Source organism: Danio aesculapii, chromosome 4 (assembly GCF_903798145.1).
Source record: "Danio aesculapii chromosome 4, fDanAes4.1, whole genome shotgun sequence".
In the NCBI taxonomy this organism is placed as follows: Eukaryota; Metazoa; Chordata; class Actinopteri; order Cypriniformes; family Danionidae; genus Danio; species Danio aesculapii.
This window is the reverse complement of record NC_079438.1, coordinates 41,741,024-41,758,281: the sequence shown is the minus strand read 5'-3', so window position 1 is coordinate 41,758,281 and position 17,258 is coordinate 41,741,024. Positions and strand designations below refer to the sequence as shown.

The following is a 17,258-nucleotide window of genomic DNA, read 5'->3' as shown; positions in this document are numbered from 1 at the left end:
CATTACCACTGACTTTTTGAAGAAATGTTGTGAGTTGTTTAGAAAACTGAACACATTATTTGAGTTTAATTTTTTTGATGAACACAAGGTATTCTGGAGGATGTTATAAACCTGTAACTAATGACTTTCATATTTGTACTATGGAAGTCAATGGTTACAGTCAGGTTTCCAACATTTTTCAAAACATATTTTGTTTTTTAACAGAAAATGAAACTCATAAAGGTGTGGAACCACTTGAGGGACAGTAAATGAGAGTGAATTGTCATTTTTGGGGTAAACTATCCCTCTAAAAATAAGGTTGGGAAATTTCAAAAGAATATTTATGAAAAAGAAAACATTTGTGACGTAAATAATAATTACCTTTACTAATTTTAATGCAATTTTACTTCGAAAAGACATATGTTCTTGAGCTAACAGTGTTAAAACATTGAAAGTGATTCAACACAACTTCAAATTGCTTTTATTATAGCGAGCACAGACTTTTATTTTGAAACGAAGGCGCAGCGTCAGATCATGTGCATTTGTTTGTTTGCACTGAATGAGAAGTGCAGCTAAAATATGATTTACTTTAACAGTGCTGTAATAAATTGTCATTTATAGTCTGCAAAGTTTGAAAAGTCATGCGCTCGGTAAGTTATGTGCAGCGGGTGAGTTTAGACTTCACCGGAACACTCTTTCCTTACGCCATCTGTCTTGGAGATGCAGATAACGACTCTGTAAGTTACAGTAATATTTATGTTGTATGTGTATTAATCAGATGCGAAATTAAATGGTTTGGTTTGTCATCATATCTGCATTATATCTATCGAGTTCTAGTTATCTCCCTGTTCAGTGTGTTTCTGTGAATATGTGTTTAAATCATATCTCTTGTGTTTTTGCAGTTGAATGAGCTGGTGGTTGGAGACACCAGTGGGAAACTTTACATCTATAAAAATGATGACTGTAAGCCCTGGATCACTCGATCATGTGTGGGCATGGTGAGGATCATGACTTTACAGATGTTGATGGAGGAACAATGATGTATATGTTTGACTTTTAGAAGTAATGATGCTGTTTTTATTCTTAGTTAACCTGTGTAGGAGTTGGAGATATTTGTAACAAAGGAAGGGTAAGATTGTGTTTCTATTTCTCTATCACAAAAAGTGCCAGTTCTACCATGGTGTCAGATGACAATACCATGTTATTGGACAATACCTATTGTAATCATACCAAAATATTGTTTTACATTATATGTATTATAAATGAAATGAAGACACATAAGCATGTAATAATTACAGTATTATCTATATGTATGTCTATTGTCTAGTAAATAATACTAAAAGTGTTAGTAATGTACAGTAGTCAACATTTAAAGTGGATCATCACTTTTCATCAGAGTTGTCCTAAAACAGTTAATTCATATATATATATATATATATATATATATATATATATATATATATATATATATATATATATTAATGTAATCTAAAATTATAATTTCTATAATACATTTAATCAATTCATATTGATTAATTGAAATTTATAGAAAGTAAATCATATTATTGTTATTATAAAAACAGATTCAAATCTCCTTAAATGTGACAGAATGTTTAATTCCTCCTGAGGACTTGAAAGCCACAATCAATTTGTACATAAACGAAACATGGCTAAGGGAACAACTGCATAAATTGGGACGACTGCATAAATAACAAATTACATGAAATTAACCCCTAAAATAAATGAAAGATATTTAGCAAATTATAATTTTGAGACCAGGCATGATCAGACGGTCTATACCAGATGTCGAATTGGACATTCTAGGTTAACACATTTATATTTATTGAATAACGAAGAATCACCTAAATGTAATTACTGCAAGGCTGCTCTTACCATAAAACATATTTTGTTGGAATGTAGAAGTTTAAATTCCATTAGACAATATTTTTATAAGGAGAGTACTTTTTTTACATTTTTAGTTTTACTAAGAGTTTTACATTTTTTATCAAAAATTTTACTGAAAAGTCATATTTAACTTTGAATAAATTTTTGTGTGAATTTTATCTATTTAAATTTTATATATTTATCTAAGTAATTTTTTTAGTGTAATACGAATTTGTTTTTATCATGTCATATTTTATGTATATCCATTTGACCACGAAATAGCCATAAGTTGCTGATGTGGCAATAAATAAATAAAAAATAAATAAATTATTGATATTATAATGTATATATATGTGCACCTTTAATATATTTCTATACAAAAACATTTAATATGATGAAACGTATTTATGTATATAATAATGTTTATCAGTTAACATTTTACTTTTTTTAGTAAAAGTCTTTTTCTGATTTAAGTACAAATCCTCCCAGAGTCCTCTCCTAGAAAATAATACTCTTACTGTAATCATGTAATAGGTCTCATAGACTGCTGTGACAGATATATATTTATTTTAATATACTTTGTGTATGTTTATTTTTGTTCAGTTAATTATAGTTATTTATGAAAAGCTCAAAAACAAAACATGTTTTTAGTATTTGTTTTTAACACCACACCACTTTCTCTCCTATCTGGCAGAATGTAGTAGTGGCGGTGGGAGCGGAGGGTTGGTTTCACCTGTTTGACATCAGTTCTGCTGCAGCAAAGCCAGACTCTTCCAGTCAGCAGGATGGCTCAACTGGTGATGAGCAGAAGCCCAGTTACACCCAGCACATCCCTGCCAACACCAAAGTTATGCTCATCAGTGATATTGGTGAGGAGTTTTCTTATGACGTGCCTACAGTTTGCCAACCTTTTTAGCTCACATTAGAATGACAGATTCTTTTTTTCATGCACCAGACAAATTTGAGATTTTTAGCTGTTTTGTTTTTCATAAAGTTCTTTTTTAGGATAATACAAATAAAACATCAAAATGTTTTATTTATTTGTTTGTTTATTTAACAGGGACAATACACTTGACATTGTTATACAAAGGCAACCGATGTTGCGTACATAGGGCATATAGGACGAAGCTAATTTGCAACCCTTGTCTCTGGTTAGATTTTATATAAAAATAAAAATCAACAAATTAAAATACACGATAATACAACAAACATGATCTTATGAACATATAAATCAAAATATAAATCATAAGTATAATTTAATCATACTTAATGTTCACATTGCTGTAAAGATTTCAGCTTTATTGAAAAAAATGGGAGTTCTGATTGTAACTTTAAATCAACAACGAGCGATTACACTATAAAGTATTTCTTTCATGGCATACTTTAATATTTGCAGGTATATTTAAAGGGATAGTTCACCCAAAAATGAAAATATACTGACCCTCAATTGTCTGACCTTCAAGTGGTTCCAAAACTGAGTTGAAAGCTTTATGAAAGCTGAAAACCTGTAATCATTGACTTCCATAGTAGAAAAAACAAAAACCTTATTTTAAAATACAAATATACAGAAAATAAATATTCTACTGTTTTGTTTTTCTGTTTCTATAGTATTTTGATAATAATTTGAAATTTTTTTGAGTGAAAAAAGAAATAAAAATTATTTTAAAAATCCCATCTGTAAAAAGTTTTGAGCTAATATGTAAAAAATAGTATTTCAGTTTTCAGTTGCATTAGAGCACTTGTACTTAAAAGTTTTTTCTGTGATATATCAACTCTGGAAATATTGTGAATACTTTACATTTTTTCTAATATATATATATATATTTTACTTTATTTGCTTCGTGACTTGCCTCAATATGTGTCTAAGATGGAGACGGTCGCTGTGAGCTTGTTGTTGGCTACACTGACCGGGTGGTCCGGGCCTTCAGATGGGAGGAACCTTCTGATGCTTCAGATATGAGCTCTGGTCAGCTGATCCTACTCAAGAAATGGCTTCTGGAGGGTCAGGTACTGATCTACATACTTCAAACATCAAGTCAACATCTTTGTTCAATGCATGACGTAACTCGAACAAAAAGAAAGGGTGGGGCAGATCAAGTCGGTTTTCCTTTTTACAATAGTCATTAGCATTTTGCTTAGAGCTAAAGCACTTCAGGGGAAATTTACAAAAACCCTTTCTGTCTGCTTTTTCCAGGTGGACAGTCTGTCGGTGAATCCGAGTCCAGAAGGTCTGCCTGAGCTAATGGTGTCTCAGCCCGGCTGTGGTTATGCCATTCTCATGTGCTCATGGACACAAGAGGGCGCCGCAGGACCTGGGGATGAAAACACAGCAACCCCTTGCAGGTGAGAGAATCACAATGAGGGATTGCAGCAGTGCTAAATAATTCAGACCATATCCAGAACTGGTTTTAGGACATTTTTTGTGTGTATTTTAACACAGGGAGGGCTCTTCCAGAGATGTTGTCCTTCATCTTACGACTGGACGCATCCATAATAAGAATGTGTCCACTCACTTGATTGGCAGTATTTCCAGAGGTACAAACTGTCGCACATTTACAACTGTATGCATATCCCGTTCTAAAATTGGAATCCTGTGATGCCTAAATAGAATATTTATATATATCTTCTTATTCACATTTTCAATTATTTAAAAAAACAAAAAAACTTTGTTATAATAACAGAAATGGCCATAACATCAAATGTATTGATTCAAATTTTTTTAAATTCTATATTTATTTCAGATATTAACAGATTTATATATATATATATATATATATATAGATAGATGGATGGATGGATGGATGGATGGATGGATGGATGGATGGATGGATGGATAAATCAGATATATTACAGAAAATGTAGGTTTCTGTTAAGATGTTTTTAAATGATACGTTTGTAACATTTTATACACATTTTAACACACACACACACACACACATATATATATATATATATATATATATATATATATATATATATATATATATATATATATATATACATGTGTAATATATCTGATAGTTAATATCTGAAATAAATAAATATATATACATACACAGTTGAAGTCTGAATAATTAGCCCTCCTGAAATATAGCCCCATTTTTTTTCTTAATTTTTGTTTAATGGAAAGAAGTTGTCATTTTTATATGCATATGTGTCTTTATTTTATTTTTAATACATATAAAGTACAAAACTATGGTATGATTACAATAGGTATTGACCAATAACATGGTACTGTCATCTGACACCATGGTAGAACTGGCATTTTTTGTAATAGAGAAATAGAAACACAATCTTACCCTTCCTTTGTTACAAATATCTCCAACTCCTACACAGGTTAACTAAGAATAAAACAGCATCATTACTTCTAAAAGTCAAACATATTCATCATTGTTTCTCCATCAACATCTGTAAAGTCATGATCTTCACCATGCCCACTCATGATCGCGTGATCCAGGGCTTACAGTCATCATTTTTATAGATGTAAAATCCCACTGGTGTCTCCAACCACCAGCTCATTCAACTGCAAAAATGTGATTTAATGATCATGTGATTTAAACACACATGCAGATTTCAGCACATTTGTGAACATAATAGTTTTAAATACTCATTTCTAATTTCTATGACAGTAAATAATATTTAATCACTCATTTTGCAAGATACTTCAGCTAAGTGCAATTTAAACACTAGGTTAACTAGGCAAGTTAGGGTAATTAGCAAAATTATTGCATAATGATGGTTTCTTCTGTAGACTATCGAAAAAATATATAGTTTAAGGGGGCTAATAATATTGACCTTTACAATGCTTTTAAAAAAAATTGAAAACTGCTTTTATTCTAGCCGAAATAAAAGAAATAAGACTTTCTTCAGAAGAAAAAATATAGAAAATACTGTGAAAAATTCCCTGCTCTGTTAAACATCATTTGGGAAATATTTTATATAATTATATATATATAACTTAGATGGAATTTATTCATATATTTATTAAATGTAATGTAATATATGTAATTCTAAATTAACAGTAAATTGTGTTAATATTTATACAATTTTCTAAAATGCATTTTTTTTTGCTTGCATTTCAACAAACCTTATAAAATGTCTTGTTTTTACTCTGTCTAGGCTCTAAAGATGAATCTTCTAAAGGTGGCCTGTTTGCTCTCTGCACTTTAGATGGTGAGTGTGTGAGTCCTCCATCACTGTGAACAGCATCACAACAGAGCCTATTTGATGTAGACCGAACATGAGCTCAGTCTGACAGACCAAAGCTCGCAATTCCTGTTCTTGTTTTTTGTTTTCACCATATTCGTTGGTCACTCTGGGCTCAGGTGTGTTTGAAATTGGCTTTATACTCTAAAAGTGTGTCATTGTTCTTCACGTCTGTCTCCATGGCACAAATTCAGAAGATTTTTTTATGTTATACTTTTCATCAACATGCCTTTTAAGGTTGTTTGTGCAGCAGTGGATTGATGTTATTGATTGTTCAGCTGCTGGTGTTTTTCATTAGCTGTTGTGATTGTTTTTCATTGAATGCTGCTCTCTGTCAATGTGTTTTTATGTGTGTGTGTGTTGTTGTTGAATGTCTTCCAGGAACGCTGAAGCTCATGGACAGCTCAGAGAAGCTCTTGTGGTCTGTGCAGGTTGACCACCAGCTTTTTGCCCTCCAGAAGCTGGATGTTACTGTAAGTATGACTTGATGTAATATTGGCCCAAAATCGACATGATACTGAAATAATATTAAAAGAAAATCAAACGTTATCTGGAAAAAAATGTGGCTAGAGTTTTCGGTTACACTTTAGTTTGTCACAATTCACGGTATTAACAAGCCATTAACTAACACTACTAGCTTAATAAACTACTAATTAGCTGTTTATTAATTGTTAATAAAGTAGAAGTTGAATTTAGGCTTTTGGGTAGTATTAGGGAAGTATAACTACTAATGAACAGTTAATAACTTACTTATAGGCAGGTAATAAACCAGTAGTGAATAGCATCAATTGTGACCTAAACTAAAGTGTTAGAGTTTTCAGTTGTGCATCTCCATTAAAGTGATCTTTCAACTACCAATATAAATTTACCCTCTATTACTTTGAGTTTCTCTCTTGTGTTGAAGACAAAAGAAGATATTTCGAGAAATGTTGGAACACCAGTAGTTATTGACATCCATATTAGGAAAAAATACTATAGAAGTCAATGGCTGCCGGTTTCTATCAAAATATCTTTTTTTGGGGGGGAAAGAAGAAAGAAACTCAAACAGGTTTGAAGGGTAGAGGGAGAGTAAATGATGATGCGGTTTTCATATTTGGAAGTGCACTTTAACCTGATGGTTATCAAGGTGTGTTTTGTGGATTCAGGGTGATGGGAGAGAGGAAGTGGTGGCCTGTGCTTGGGATGGTCAGACGTACATTATCGATCATACACGGATGGTGGTTCGCTTCCAGTTTGATGAAAATGTGAATGCGTTCTGTGCAGGTGAGCTTCTCTTATAGGGTCTAACAGAGGTATTTCAGTACAGTTTGAGTAGCTTTTGTAACTTTTTTTATTTTATTGTGTTTGATGTGCATGAGTTTTTATTTTAATTATTTTCGTTCTCATTTTTATTTTACACTTGTTGTGCCATTTGTATTAGTTTTGCTTATGTATGGCTTTAGTTTACTTAATTTTAGTTTTAGTTATTTAATGTTCAGTCATGAATATTTTCTTGCACCTGAAATGTAATACTTTTTTCAGTTTAAATACATTTTAGTCGTCTAAAAATAGCCTGGTCTTTCTTTGTGAAACTAGAAATATTATATCTATAAATATTATATCTAACAAAATGTGCATTGATCATATTCTGCCCCAAATAATAATAATAATAATAATAATAATAATAATATAATATATATATATATTAATATAATTATATATATATATATATATATATATATATATATATTGTTTTGAGCATATTTCTCCCCAAATTTTCCATAAAAACCGTTTTACTCAAAAAGCTATTAGCATATGTATATTATATACCGTGGCCTCATTTGGTTTCTTAAATTTAGTGTAACACTAATGTAATAAGTAAATTAATTAGTAAGTCAGTGGTCATTTATGTTTTCCCCGTTATTAAAAATAAATGTATTCATGTTTTACATATATATATATATATATATATATATATATATATATATATATATATATATATATATATATATATATATATATATATATATATATATATATATTGTATAACCTTTCCCCCTATCTTTAAAAATAAGTAAATAAGAATACAAAATTACACATTAATAATAACTTATTTTATCTTTACCATGATGACAGTAAATAATATTTGACTAGATATTTTTCAAGACACTTCTATACAACTTAAAATGACATTTAAAGGCTTAACTAGGTTAATTAGGTTAACTGGGCAGTTTAGGGTAATTAGGCAAATTATTGTATAAGGATGGTTTGTTCTGTAGACTATCGAAAAACTATATAGCTTAAAGGGGCTAATAATTTTCACATTTAAAATGGTTTTAAAAAAATTAAAAACTGCTTCTATTCTTGCCGAAATGAAACAAATAAGACTTTCTCCAGAAGAAAAAATATTATCAGACATACTGTGAAAATTACTTTGCTCTGTTAAACATATATATATATATATATATATATATATATATATATATATATATATATATATATATATATATATATATATATATATATACACCAATCAGGAATTTATACATATATATATATATATATATATATATATATATATATATATATATATATATATATATATATATATATATATACACTTTTTTCTTAATTGTTTTAGTATCAGTTTTCAAGAAACTAGTGCAATATTTTATTTACTTAATCAGTTGTTATTTATCTTTACAAACATTTTTCCCTTTCTTTAAAAATCTCTTTAAATCCACCCTAATGCTTCAAAATAAGGATTAAAGCACTCATTTGTATTTTAATATTAACTTCAGTGTTAGCACAGTGCCCTGCTGGATAGGAAATATCAGTCTCATTTGTGTACCTGTCTCTTTCACTTCTTCCACCTTCCTGTTTCTTTTATCAGCTTTCTTCCTCTCTCTTTTTCTCTCTCCTCGTGGCTCACATTGACGTAGTATTGAAATTGTTGCATTAAGAGGATTAAATGGATGGAGAGATGTGTTGCACACAAAAGCATCATGACTTGCATTCATGTTGACATTGAAAAGCTGTGACTCATGTACAACAAAGCCTTGCACCGTACGTAGAGTGTTTATCAGCTCATACACCTGTGTCTTCATTTTCATCTGGTGGAGAGAAATAAAAATGCAGAAAGCAAATGCATGCATTCATTAAAATTCAGCCCGGGTCTCTGTGAGTCTGCTGTATGATGGGAATGTCGAGAAGAGGTTTCTCTGGAGAAACATATTCTCATGCTAAACAGATCAGTCGGCGGGTGAAATGTTATGTGGCCTTGTTCATACACTGCCAGTCAATTCCTGAGTGGTAATTTACATTTGAAAGTGTCAACAATAAGGCAGAGGTGTAGTTTGATTTAATGAGCAATCATTCGAGCTTAAAGACAAAACAGTTTTAATCGATGTTCATTTAATAGGCATTCTAGTAAACGGGGCGTACATTTGCATAAATTGTCATGTATCACGTTGTTTGTGTTCGGTTTAGTTTTTAGGCAACAGGTATGAGTATAAATAGTGAGTATAAATTTATGAGTATAAATAGTTTCTCTAGATTGACAATTTGTAGTTATGCATTTAAATAGGAAGAGCCATATATTTATTTTTTGTACAACACATTATTGCATTAATCGCAGAAATCTTTTATATTTACCCATTATCAGTATCTGTAAAAAAAAAAAAAAACATTGTAATGCGTATACAGTTGAAGTCTGAATTATTAAACCCCCTGAATTATTAGCCCCCCTGTTTATTTTTTTCCCCAATTTCTGCTTAGGGAAGATTTTTTCAACTCATTTCTAATAACTGATTTAATTTATCTTTGCCATGATGACAGTAAATAATATTTGCCTAGGTATTTTTCAAGACACTTCTATACAGCTTAAAGTGACATTTAAAGGCTTAACTTGGTTAATAAGGTTAACTAGGCAGGTTAGGGTAATTAGGCAAGTTATTGTATAAGGATGGTTTGTTCTGTAGGCTATAGAAAAAAAGTATAGCTTAAAGGGGCTAATAATATTGACCTTAAAATGTTTTTTTTTTAATTAAAAACTGCTTTTTTTCTTGCCAAAATAAGACTTTCTCTAGAAGAAAAAATATTTTGTTAGACATCTATTGAGAAATGTTTAAAAAAAAAAAAAAAATTAAAGGGGGGCTAATATTTCTGATTTCACCTGTATATCTATGTGTATGTATGTATGTATGTATGTATGTATGTATATATATATATATATATATATAACAAGTTGTTTTGTAAAAAATTTAATTTATAGAATAATTAATAACGTTTGTTAAGTTTGTCAATTATCCTCTGGAAAAAAAGATATATAATCGTGAGTTTAATTATGAGTGTAATATATAATAAATTCAAAACTAATATGCAATGTATATAAAACATTAACTAGATATTTAATATAATACGTATTTTACAGAAAAAATATGTTTGTACAGGTTGTTAATAAATAAATGATAATGCATGCAGTAAAATATATATTTTAATGTTTATAATTAAATAGGTTATAGGTATTATATGTATTCTTTATTTTTAATTGTATGCATTCTTTGTCAGTACACTAAAGTATTATCTTTAAAAATATATATAATTTATGGATTTTTTTTAATGAATCATGTAGTATTTTGTAGCAGCATGTGTAGCATTATTGACCTCATTCTGAGATATGGATATAAGCTTGTTTTTGCGATTGCGTTAGAACTTTCTTTCAGTTACTTACTGGAGAAATGACTAGGAGTATTAAAATGGCATAAAGCCCTCAAACTACATGTTATACATAAAAAGGGGAATAATATAAAAAGAAAATGGCAGTTTGCAATATCAAGCAGCATAACAAGCTGTTTTTAACGTCTAAAAATGAATGGAAGTGAATGAGATCAGAGCTCTTGAGCCAGAAAGAATCAAATGGCTCGTACATAAGGTCAATAGTCTTATTGTCTCAATAGGCCAGTATGCATGCAAGGATGGAAGGAACAGCCCCTGTCTGGTCTATGTCAGCTTCAACCATAAGATCTATGTGTACTGGAGGGTGGAGCTGGAGAGGATGGAGCCCACAAACCTGCTGAGTGTGCTGGAGGACCGACCAGAGTATCCACACCTGCTCCGCAGACTGGGAGTGGGTGAGTGGACGTCTTTGTGCGACTGTGTGTTTGTGTATGTGTGTGTTTGCAAAGCTCAACATTGCTCACAGTGACCATCTGGAGGAGCCTGGGAAAAGATACAATTTATAAGCACGATCAAATATCTATGTGCATAATAATTGAGCAACCTTTGCATTATGAGTAAAAAGCACACATCTCCGAAAGTGTGTCACTCTATATTTATGAGATTTCATGTTTTATTGTTGAAACTAATTATTTAGTTACTCAATTGAAAGGTATTTAGTTGTGATTTATTCAGATGTATGTCAGTAATGGTTATGTTGGCTGATATTATTAATATGCTTAAGTCCAAAGTACATTTGAATGTTTACTCATACATTAGGGTAAAAGTACAGTGTGATTGATGCTAATTTTGAAAAACTGCTAAATCTGTACCCGATCTAAATCACTTTTATTTTGAAACGACATGCTTAACTTTTTTTTTTTTTTTTTAAGAAAAACAACCTAAGACAGACTCAATAAAATTAGACCAAGCTGATGGCATTTATTTTCAAACCCTGACATGAATGAAAACAGCATTGACGTGCACATACAACCTTTAGCCCTACGGTCAGTGAGGAAAAATCCTGCTTTCCTGCTGACTAGTTTTGGCCTCTTTACATTTATTTATATATTATTTACCTATTTAGCTTTATATTAGTGCTGTTTGGAGGATACAAGCCATTTCTGATTTTGGCTTTCAGTTGTGACCAGTGGATTGAAAAAAGTAAATGTGATGGCTCAATAAAAATTCTATCAGTAGCCTAATAAATCATGTATTCGCTGCTGCTGTTCTCAACACGATCTCTTCTCCAGCAGAGACTTTCTACTCACAAAAAAGAAATGCACTGAATGAACACTTTTCCTGATGGATCTCACATTTATATGATTGATTTATGTGTATAAGTTTGCAAAAAAAAAAAACGATCAGCTTAAATTACTTCAACTTGTTGCACCTAAATGAATTAAGTTTTTTCTACTTAATTTTTGCAGAAATTTTACTGTGATTAAAAAAACAACAACAACAACACTTAATATATTTAGGTGTAGCAAGATAAGGGATAGCAGAAAACACCTGACAGGCTAATCTGTTATATATTGGACTGAAGGGCTTCATTCTGTGAAACATCTGGCTTGATGTACAGTATCCCGCTTATTGCATGGCTACTTGCAACAAAACGAAACATACAGATGCAAATTATTAGACACATTGATATGTGCTGTTATCATTTTTTTACTCTTTTTATAAAATGTAGGACCTGTAGAAATAAAATGTCTTGAATGGCTGGAAGAAGCCTACACTAACCTACTTTTTTTATTTTTCATTGTATTATTATTCATTCGCAGCATGGTGCCAAACAGTCAAAAACAAATAAGCATACGTCTTTATTAATATATTTACTGATGGTGAAGATGATTCAAAGTACCCTGATGAACATGTGTTATTTGTGAGATATATGTAAGAGTAAAACTTTAGAATGTAATGATTAAGCAGTCAGAATCAAGTATTACATAGACCCGTGCAACAAGTCGGTGTAATTTAATTAAGTTTAAGTGCTAGATTGTCAGTCTCTCTCATAAGGTGATCACTAGCTGTATGTAGCCTGTATGTTTGCAAAATTGCTTTCAAACTGTGCATGTCTATCCATCCCACAGAAACGCATTTAAAAACAAAACCTTACAATTACCAGTGGTTAACCTAGTAACCTAGTGGTTGAACTAGATGTTGCAACCTCAATTCAAAATAACGGAGATGGCTTTTTTCCACCTGGGCCCTCATCTTTAAGACTTGAATCACACACAGATTACCAGATTGATGACATCAGTAGGAAAGACTCATTTTGGAGGTTGATACGGTTCTATGAAATCAGGTTTATTAGCCACATAAGTGGAACCAGCCCTGTTATATCTGTAGTCATGCTGCATATTTATAATGGTGACTTGTGAACGTATTGTTGATCTTAGGTGAGTGCTAAAGCTTTGAAGAATCTTTGACTCTAACTCTGGCAGCTTCCATAAATGAAATGAAATGTGCTGTGTTTTCCACCAAGGCAGCACAGGATGCTGAAATCCAATTGATTAAACTGGCAGTGGGCTTACACACACCAAAACAAAGACAAACAGATATTCTGACGTGGAACGCACATTTTTAAATGATATTTACTGACTGTAGCATTGTTTTTCAAGTTAAAATAAATTACAACATAGCATTTTTCTTACATATCTGCAAACTATTATGATGTTTTTACATTTTAGAAGAGTCAAGTACTTGCTTACTGTACTGTTAACAATTTTAAAAGGTTTAAGGCATTTTGGCATTGATCATCCTTACTGCTTGGACTTGTGCACAAATAATCGCTCCAACAGTTGCTGTTGTCATGTCAGTAAAACCACAATTGCTCTTAAACGCATTCTTTTTTCTGCGCAATTTGCGTTTTACTGAAAGCGTTTGACTGGGCTGAAGGGGGGTCAGGTCGCTCCGCTCACTCAGACTCCTGCCACATGCACAGTTGTTAATGAAAAGCCAGCTTGATTTCCTGGGGCCGCGGTTAATTATTCATCCTCTGAGTCTGATGTGCTCCCACAATGTGATTTTCAAAGCGTGATTAGCTCACCGTGCCATGGGTCGCAGGTGAGAGGAGGCAAAAACATGATGGATGACGGTTTTTGTGATGTTGGTGGAGATTCATGCCAGTTACGGCACATGGAGTGTTCAGTGATAAAAGCGCAATTAAGTCACTGAACGTCTTTTTCCTTTTAGAGAAATGTTTTGATTTTAGGTTAATGAGATGTCTTTTTGATTCCCTCGGGGAGAAGAAGGAATGAAGGTTGATTCAATTTTAATTAGTGAATTGGAGAATTTGTTTGACTTTAATTTTACTGAATATATAAAAGGACTGCTTTATGCTAATAGATTCAGAAGGATGTTTAAAAAAGCATTAGAGGCATTTTGGAGCTTTAATTAATGTCCTCACATTCTCATAAGCCATTAGTAGTTTTTAAAATATCTTACAAGAGTCCATACTGAGAGCTCATTTTGTTATCATTTTTGAATTTTTAGGTGATTTATGCGCCACATTTCCACTCACACACACACACAAGCTTGTTTCTGTGAATTGTGGGGACATTACAAATAGGTTTCCATTGTTTTTATACTGTACAAACAGTATTTTCTATTGCCCTAACCCCACCCTACCCCTAAAGCCAACTCTCACAGGAAACTGTGTACAGTTTTACTTTCTGAAAAAAACTCATTCTGTGTGATCTATAAGCTTTTTGAGAAATGAAGACATCAGAAATGTCCTCATATTTCACCACCTTCTTGTAATACCTGTCATACCTATGTCATTATGCAGATTTGTGTCTTGATCGGTCACAAAAACACATACACACACACACACACACACATGCATGCATGAAATAAGCTTTTGTTGGTTTCTACAGAGTTGTCAGTGTTTTTCATTCTTCAGAAAATCTGAGAATCCTCACCAAAGAGTATAAGTATGTGTATATATGTATGTATGTGTTTGTGCATCTTACAGATATGAGTGACACAGTAGCAGTTCGGAAACTCATTGGAGACGTGCTCTACAAGACCATACCGAAAGACGGCGGACAATGAATCACAACTCGCAAACACAGCTCTTCATTTCTGTAAATAGACTTTTATTAAAACTACTTCACAATACTTTCTCTTTGTCTGTCATTTGCTTCTTTTGCTTTTCAGGCTGTTCATTTGTCAACATTGTACAACACTTCAGTAGCCAGATTTCAAGTGTAGATTGATCACAGTATGACAGTTATACTTGACAAATGCTACAATTTAGCTAATAAAATTTATTTCATCTTATATGTAATCAGCAGTTTAAAGGGGTCGTTCACTCAAAAATGAAAATGTACTCACCGTTTTTTTACCCTGAGGTGCATGATTCCAAATCTTTTTGGTTCTATTTATTCTAGTATCTTCTTCTGGAAGGTATTTTGAAGAATATTTTGGAAACTGGTAGCATCTGACAACCATTGTAGCAAAATAAATACTGTGGAAGTCAATGGCAACTGCTGTAATCTTTAGTGTTTATGAGAAGGAAGAAACACAAACTAGTGGATGGTAAATTACTTGCAATTTTTATGCCTGAACTGTCCCTTTAAATAAATATCACAGTTCATTTTAGTTTAACACCCTTACGCAAGGCAAGTTTATTTATATAGCACATTTAATACACAATGGTAATGTAAAGCGCTTTGCATGAACGGGTGTAAAAGAGACAAGTATAAGAAAATAAAAACAAAGAATAAATGTGATTAAAGATAAAGCAGATTAAAATGTGTTAAAACAGGTTTTAAAGGAAGGAAAACAAAAAAAAGTGAGACATAATAGTGTGTTCTGTTGGTCTTAGCACAGTGCTCATTCAGTAAAGACACCGCTAAACAGTCTTGATTTGAATGTGCCTTATGTTGGAGCACATCAGATTGTTACTAGAAGCTAATTCCAGCAGTGGGGGCATAGTAGCTGAAGGCCGATTCACCCTGCTTTGACGGAACCCTTGGAATTTCTCATTTATTTAATCCCAAAGATCTGAGTGATCTGTTAGGTTTGTATTTAGTAAGCATATCTGTAATGTATTGAGGTCGTAGGCCATTTAGTGATTTATAGACAAGTAGTATTACTTATAAAATCTATTCTGAATGTAACTGGGAGCCAGTGTAGAGACCTCAGGACAGGTGTGATGTGCTCTGATTTCCTGGTTCTGGTCAGAATCCTGGCTGCAGCATTCTTAATGAGCTGCAACTGTCTGTCTTTTTGGAAAGGTTAGTGAGGAGGCCGTTACAGTAATCCATCCTGCTGGTGATAAAAGCATGAGCAAGTTTCTCTCAAGTCCTCACTGGAAACAAAGCATCTAATTCTTGCAATGTTTTTGAGATGATAGTATGCTGATTTACTGACTGCTTTGACATGACTACAGAAACCCATATCTGACTCTAAAATAACACCAGGATTCTTGACCTTCTTTTTTGTTGTTTGACCCTTAGAGCTAAGGTACACTTTCACCTTGAAAACCTCATCTCTGTTCCCAAATGCAATGACTTCAGTTTTCTCTTTGTTTAACTGAAGAAAATGTTGGTACATCCAACTGTTAATTTCATCAATGCATTGTCAGAGGGTGTCAATGGGTCTGAAGTGAAGTCTTTAGGCAATGAGGCCAAGTAGATCCATTCTCAGTTTCTCAATGGCCAATAGCTAACTTTAGTTAAATATTTTTAGTTTCAACCCTGTTAAATTCCTTGTTATCATGTAAATAATTAATGGTTTGAATACCTAATCTCAAGCAGATTGTGTTACTGAAAGTCTGGTGGTAAGGTCGATCATAGAAATACTTTTGTTTCTAAACATTTAAAAAAACTTCACATAGTTCAGAATTCACTGTGCGTAAACAATGTGCAGCTTCAGTTTTGAATATTAGCGAGTGCTATGTACCTCCAGGCGTTGAGTAATTGCCAGGAATAGAGCAAAACACCTGAGCCTTTTTCTGGGTAGACCAAAGTCCTTGTCTCTGTAACATAGGAAAGCCCAGAGGGGACGATTCGGTGTCCCAGCGTTCATGCATTATCCATGCATTATAGAGATGCTTTGCTTTAGGGATTGGAGAAGCACACATTGATTCCAGCTTTTGTGTTTTGTGTACTCTAGTGTTGGAGCAATGTTTGGCGCAGGTGTCATCATGCATTATGTGCTTTCTGGCTGTTGAGGAGGGAGGACAGAGTGAAGTGTGTGACTTAAACACTGTCCCGTGTGTATGTGTGGGTTCTGCCCTTGAGGCGTTTCTGAGCTCCGCACCGCAGTTTAGTGCAGAACACTGGGGATTTATGAGTTCTCCAGACACAGCTTATGTACTTCAGTGAACACAAACATCTCTTTAGCCTCTCAGGAGTTCACACAATGGCAGACAGCAGTTGTCAAGGCAAATGAAGCTAAATGCGGTATTAAATGTGCATACAGTTTTCAATGAATATACTCTGATGTTTATTAATATTTACACACCTGAAACTTGTCTATAG

The 17,258-nt window shown here is 32.6% G+C and overlaps 1 protein-coding gene across 1 annotated transcript; it reads left to right on the top strand.

Annotated features, from left to right (window-relative positions):
- The first annotated feature begins 493 nt into the window (after window positions 1-493).
- itfg2 (integrin alpha FG-GAP repeat containing 2) lies at window positions 494-14,889 on the top strand. The gene is made up of 12 exons (XM_056455063.1): window positions 494-716; window positions 882-977; window positions 1,067-1,108; window positions 2,558-2,732; window positions 3,731-3,870; window positions 4,058-4,206; window positions 4,304-4,398; window positions 5,983-6,036; window positions 6,451-6,542; window positions 7,215-7,332; window positions 11,007-11,180; window positions 14,744-14,889. The coding sequence occupies exons 1-12, from the start codon at window positions 621-623 to the stop codon at window positions 14,821-14,823; spliced, it is 1,311 nt and encodes a 436-aa protein (XP_056311038.1). The 5' UTR covers window positions 494-620; the 3' UTR covers window positions 14,824-14,889.
- The last annotated feature ends 2,369 nt before the right edge of the window (window positions 14,890-17,258 follow it).

Bases quoted from the DNA above. Each gene is read 5' to 3' on its own strand.
- itfg2 (XM_056455063.1), top strand. From the start codon at position 621: ATGCGCTCGGTAAGTTATGTGCAGCGGGTGAGTTTAGACTTCACCGGA. The intron at 978-1,066 runs GTGAGGATCATG...TTTTATTCTTAG, and splicing joins CTCGATCATGTGTGGGCATG to TTAACCTGTGTAGGAGTTGG. The intron at 11,181-14,743 runs GTGAGTGGACGT...TGCATCTTACAG, and splicing joins GCTCCGCAGACTGGGAGTGG to ATATGAGTGACACAGTAGCA.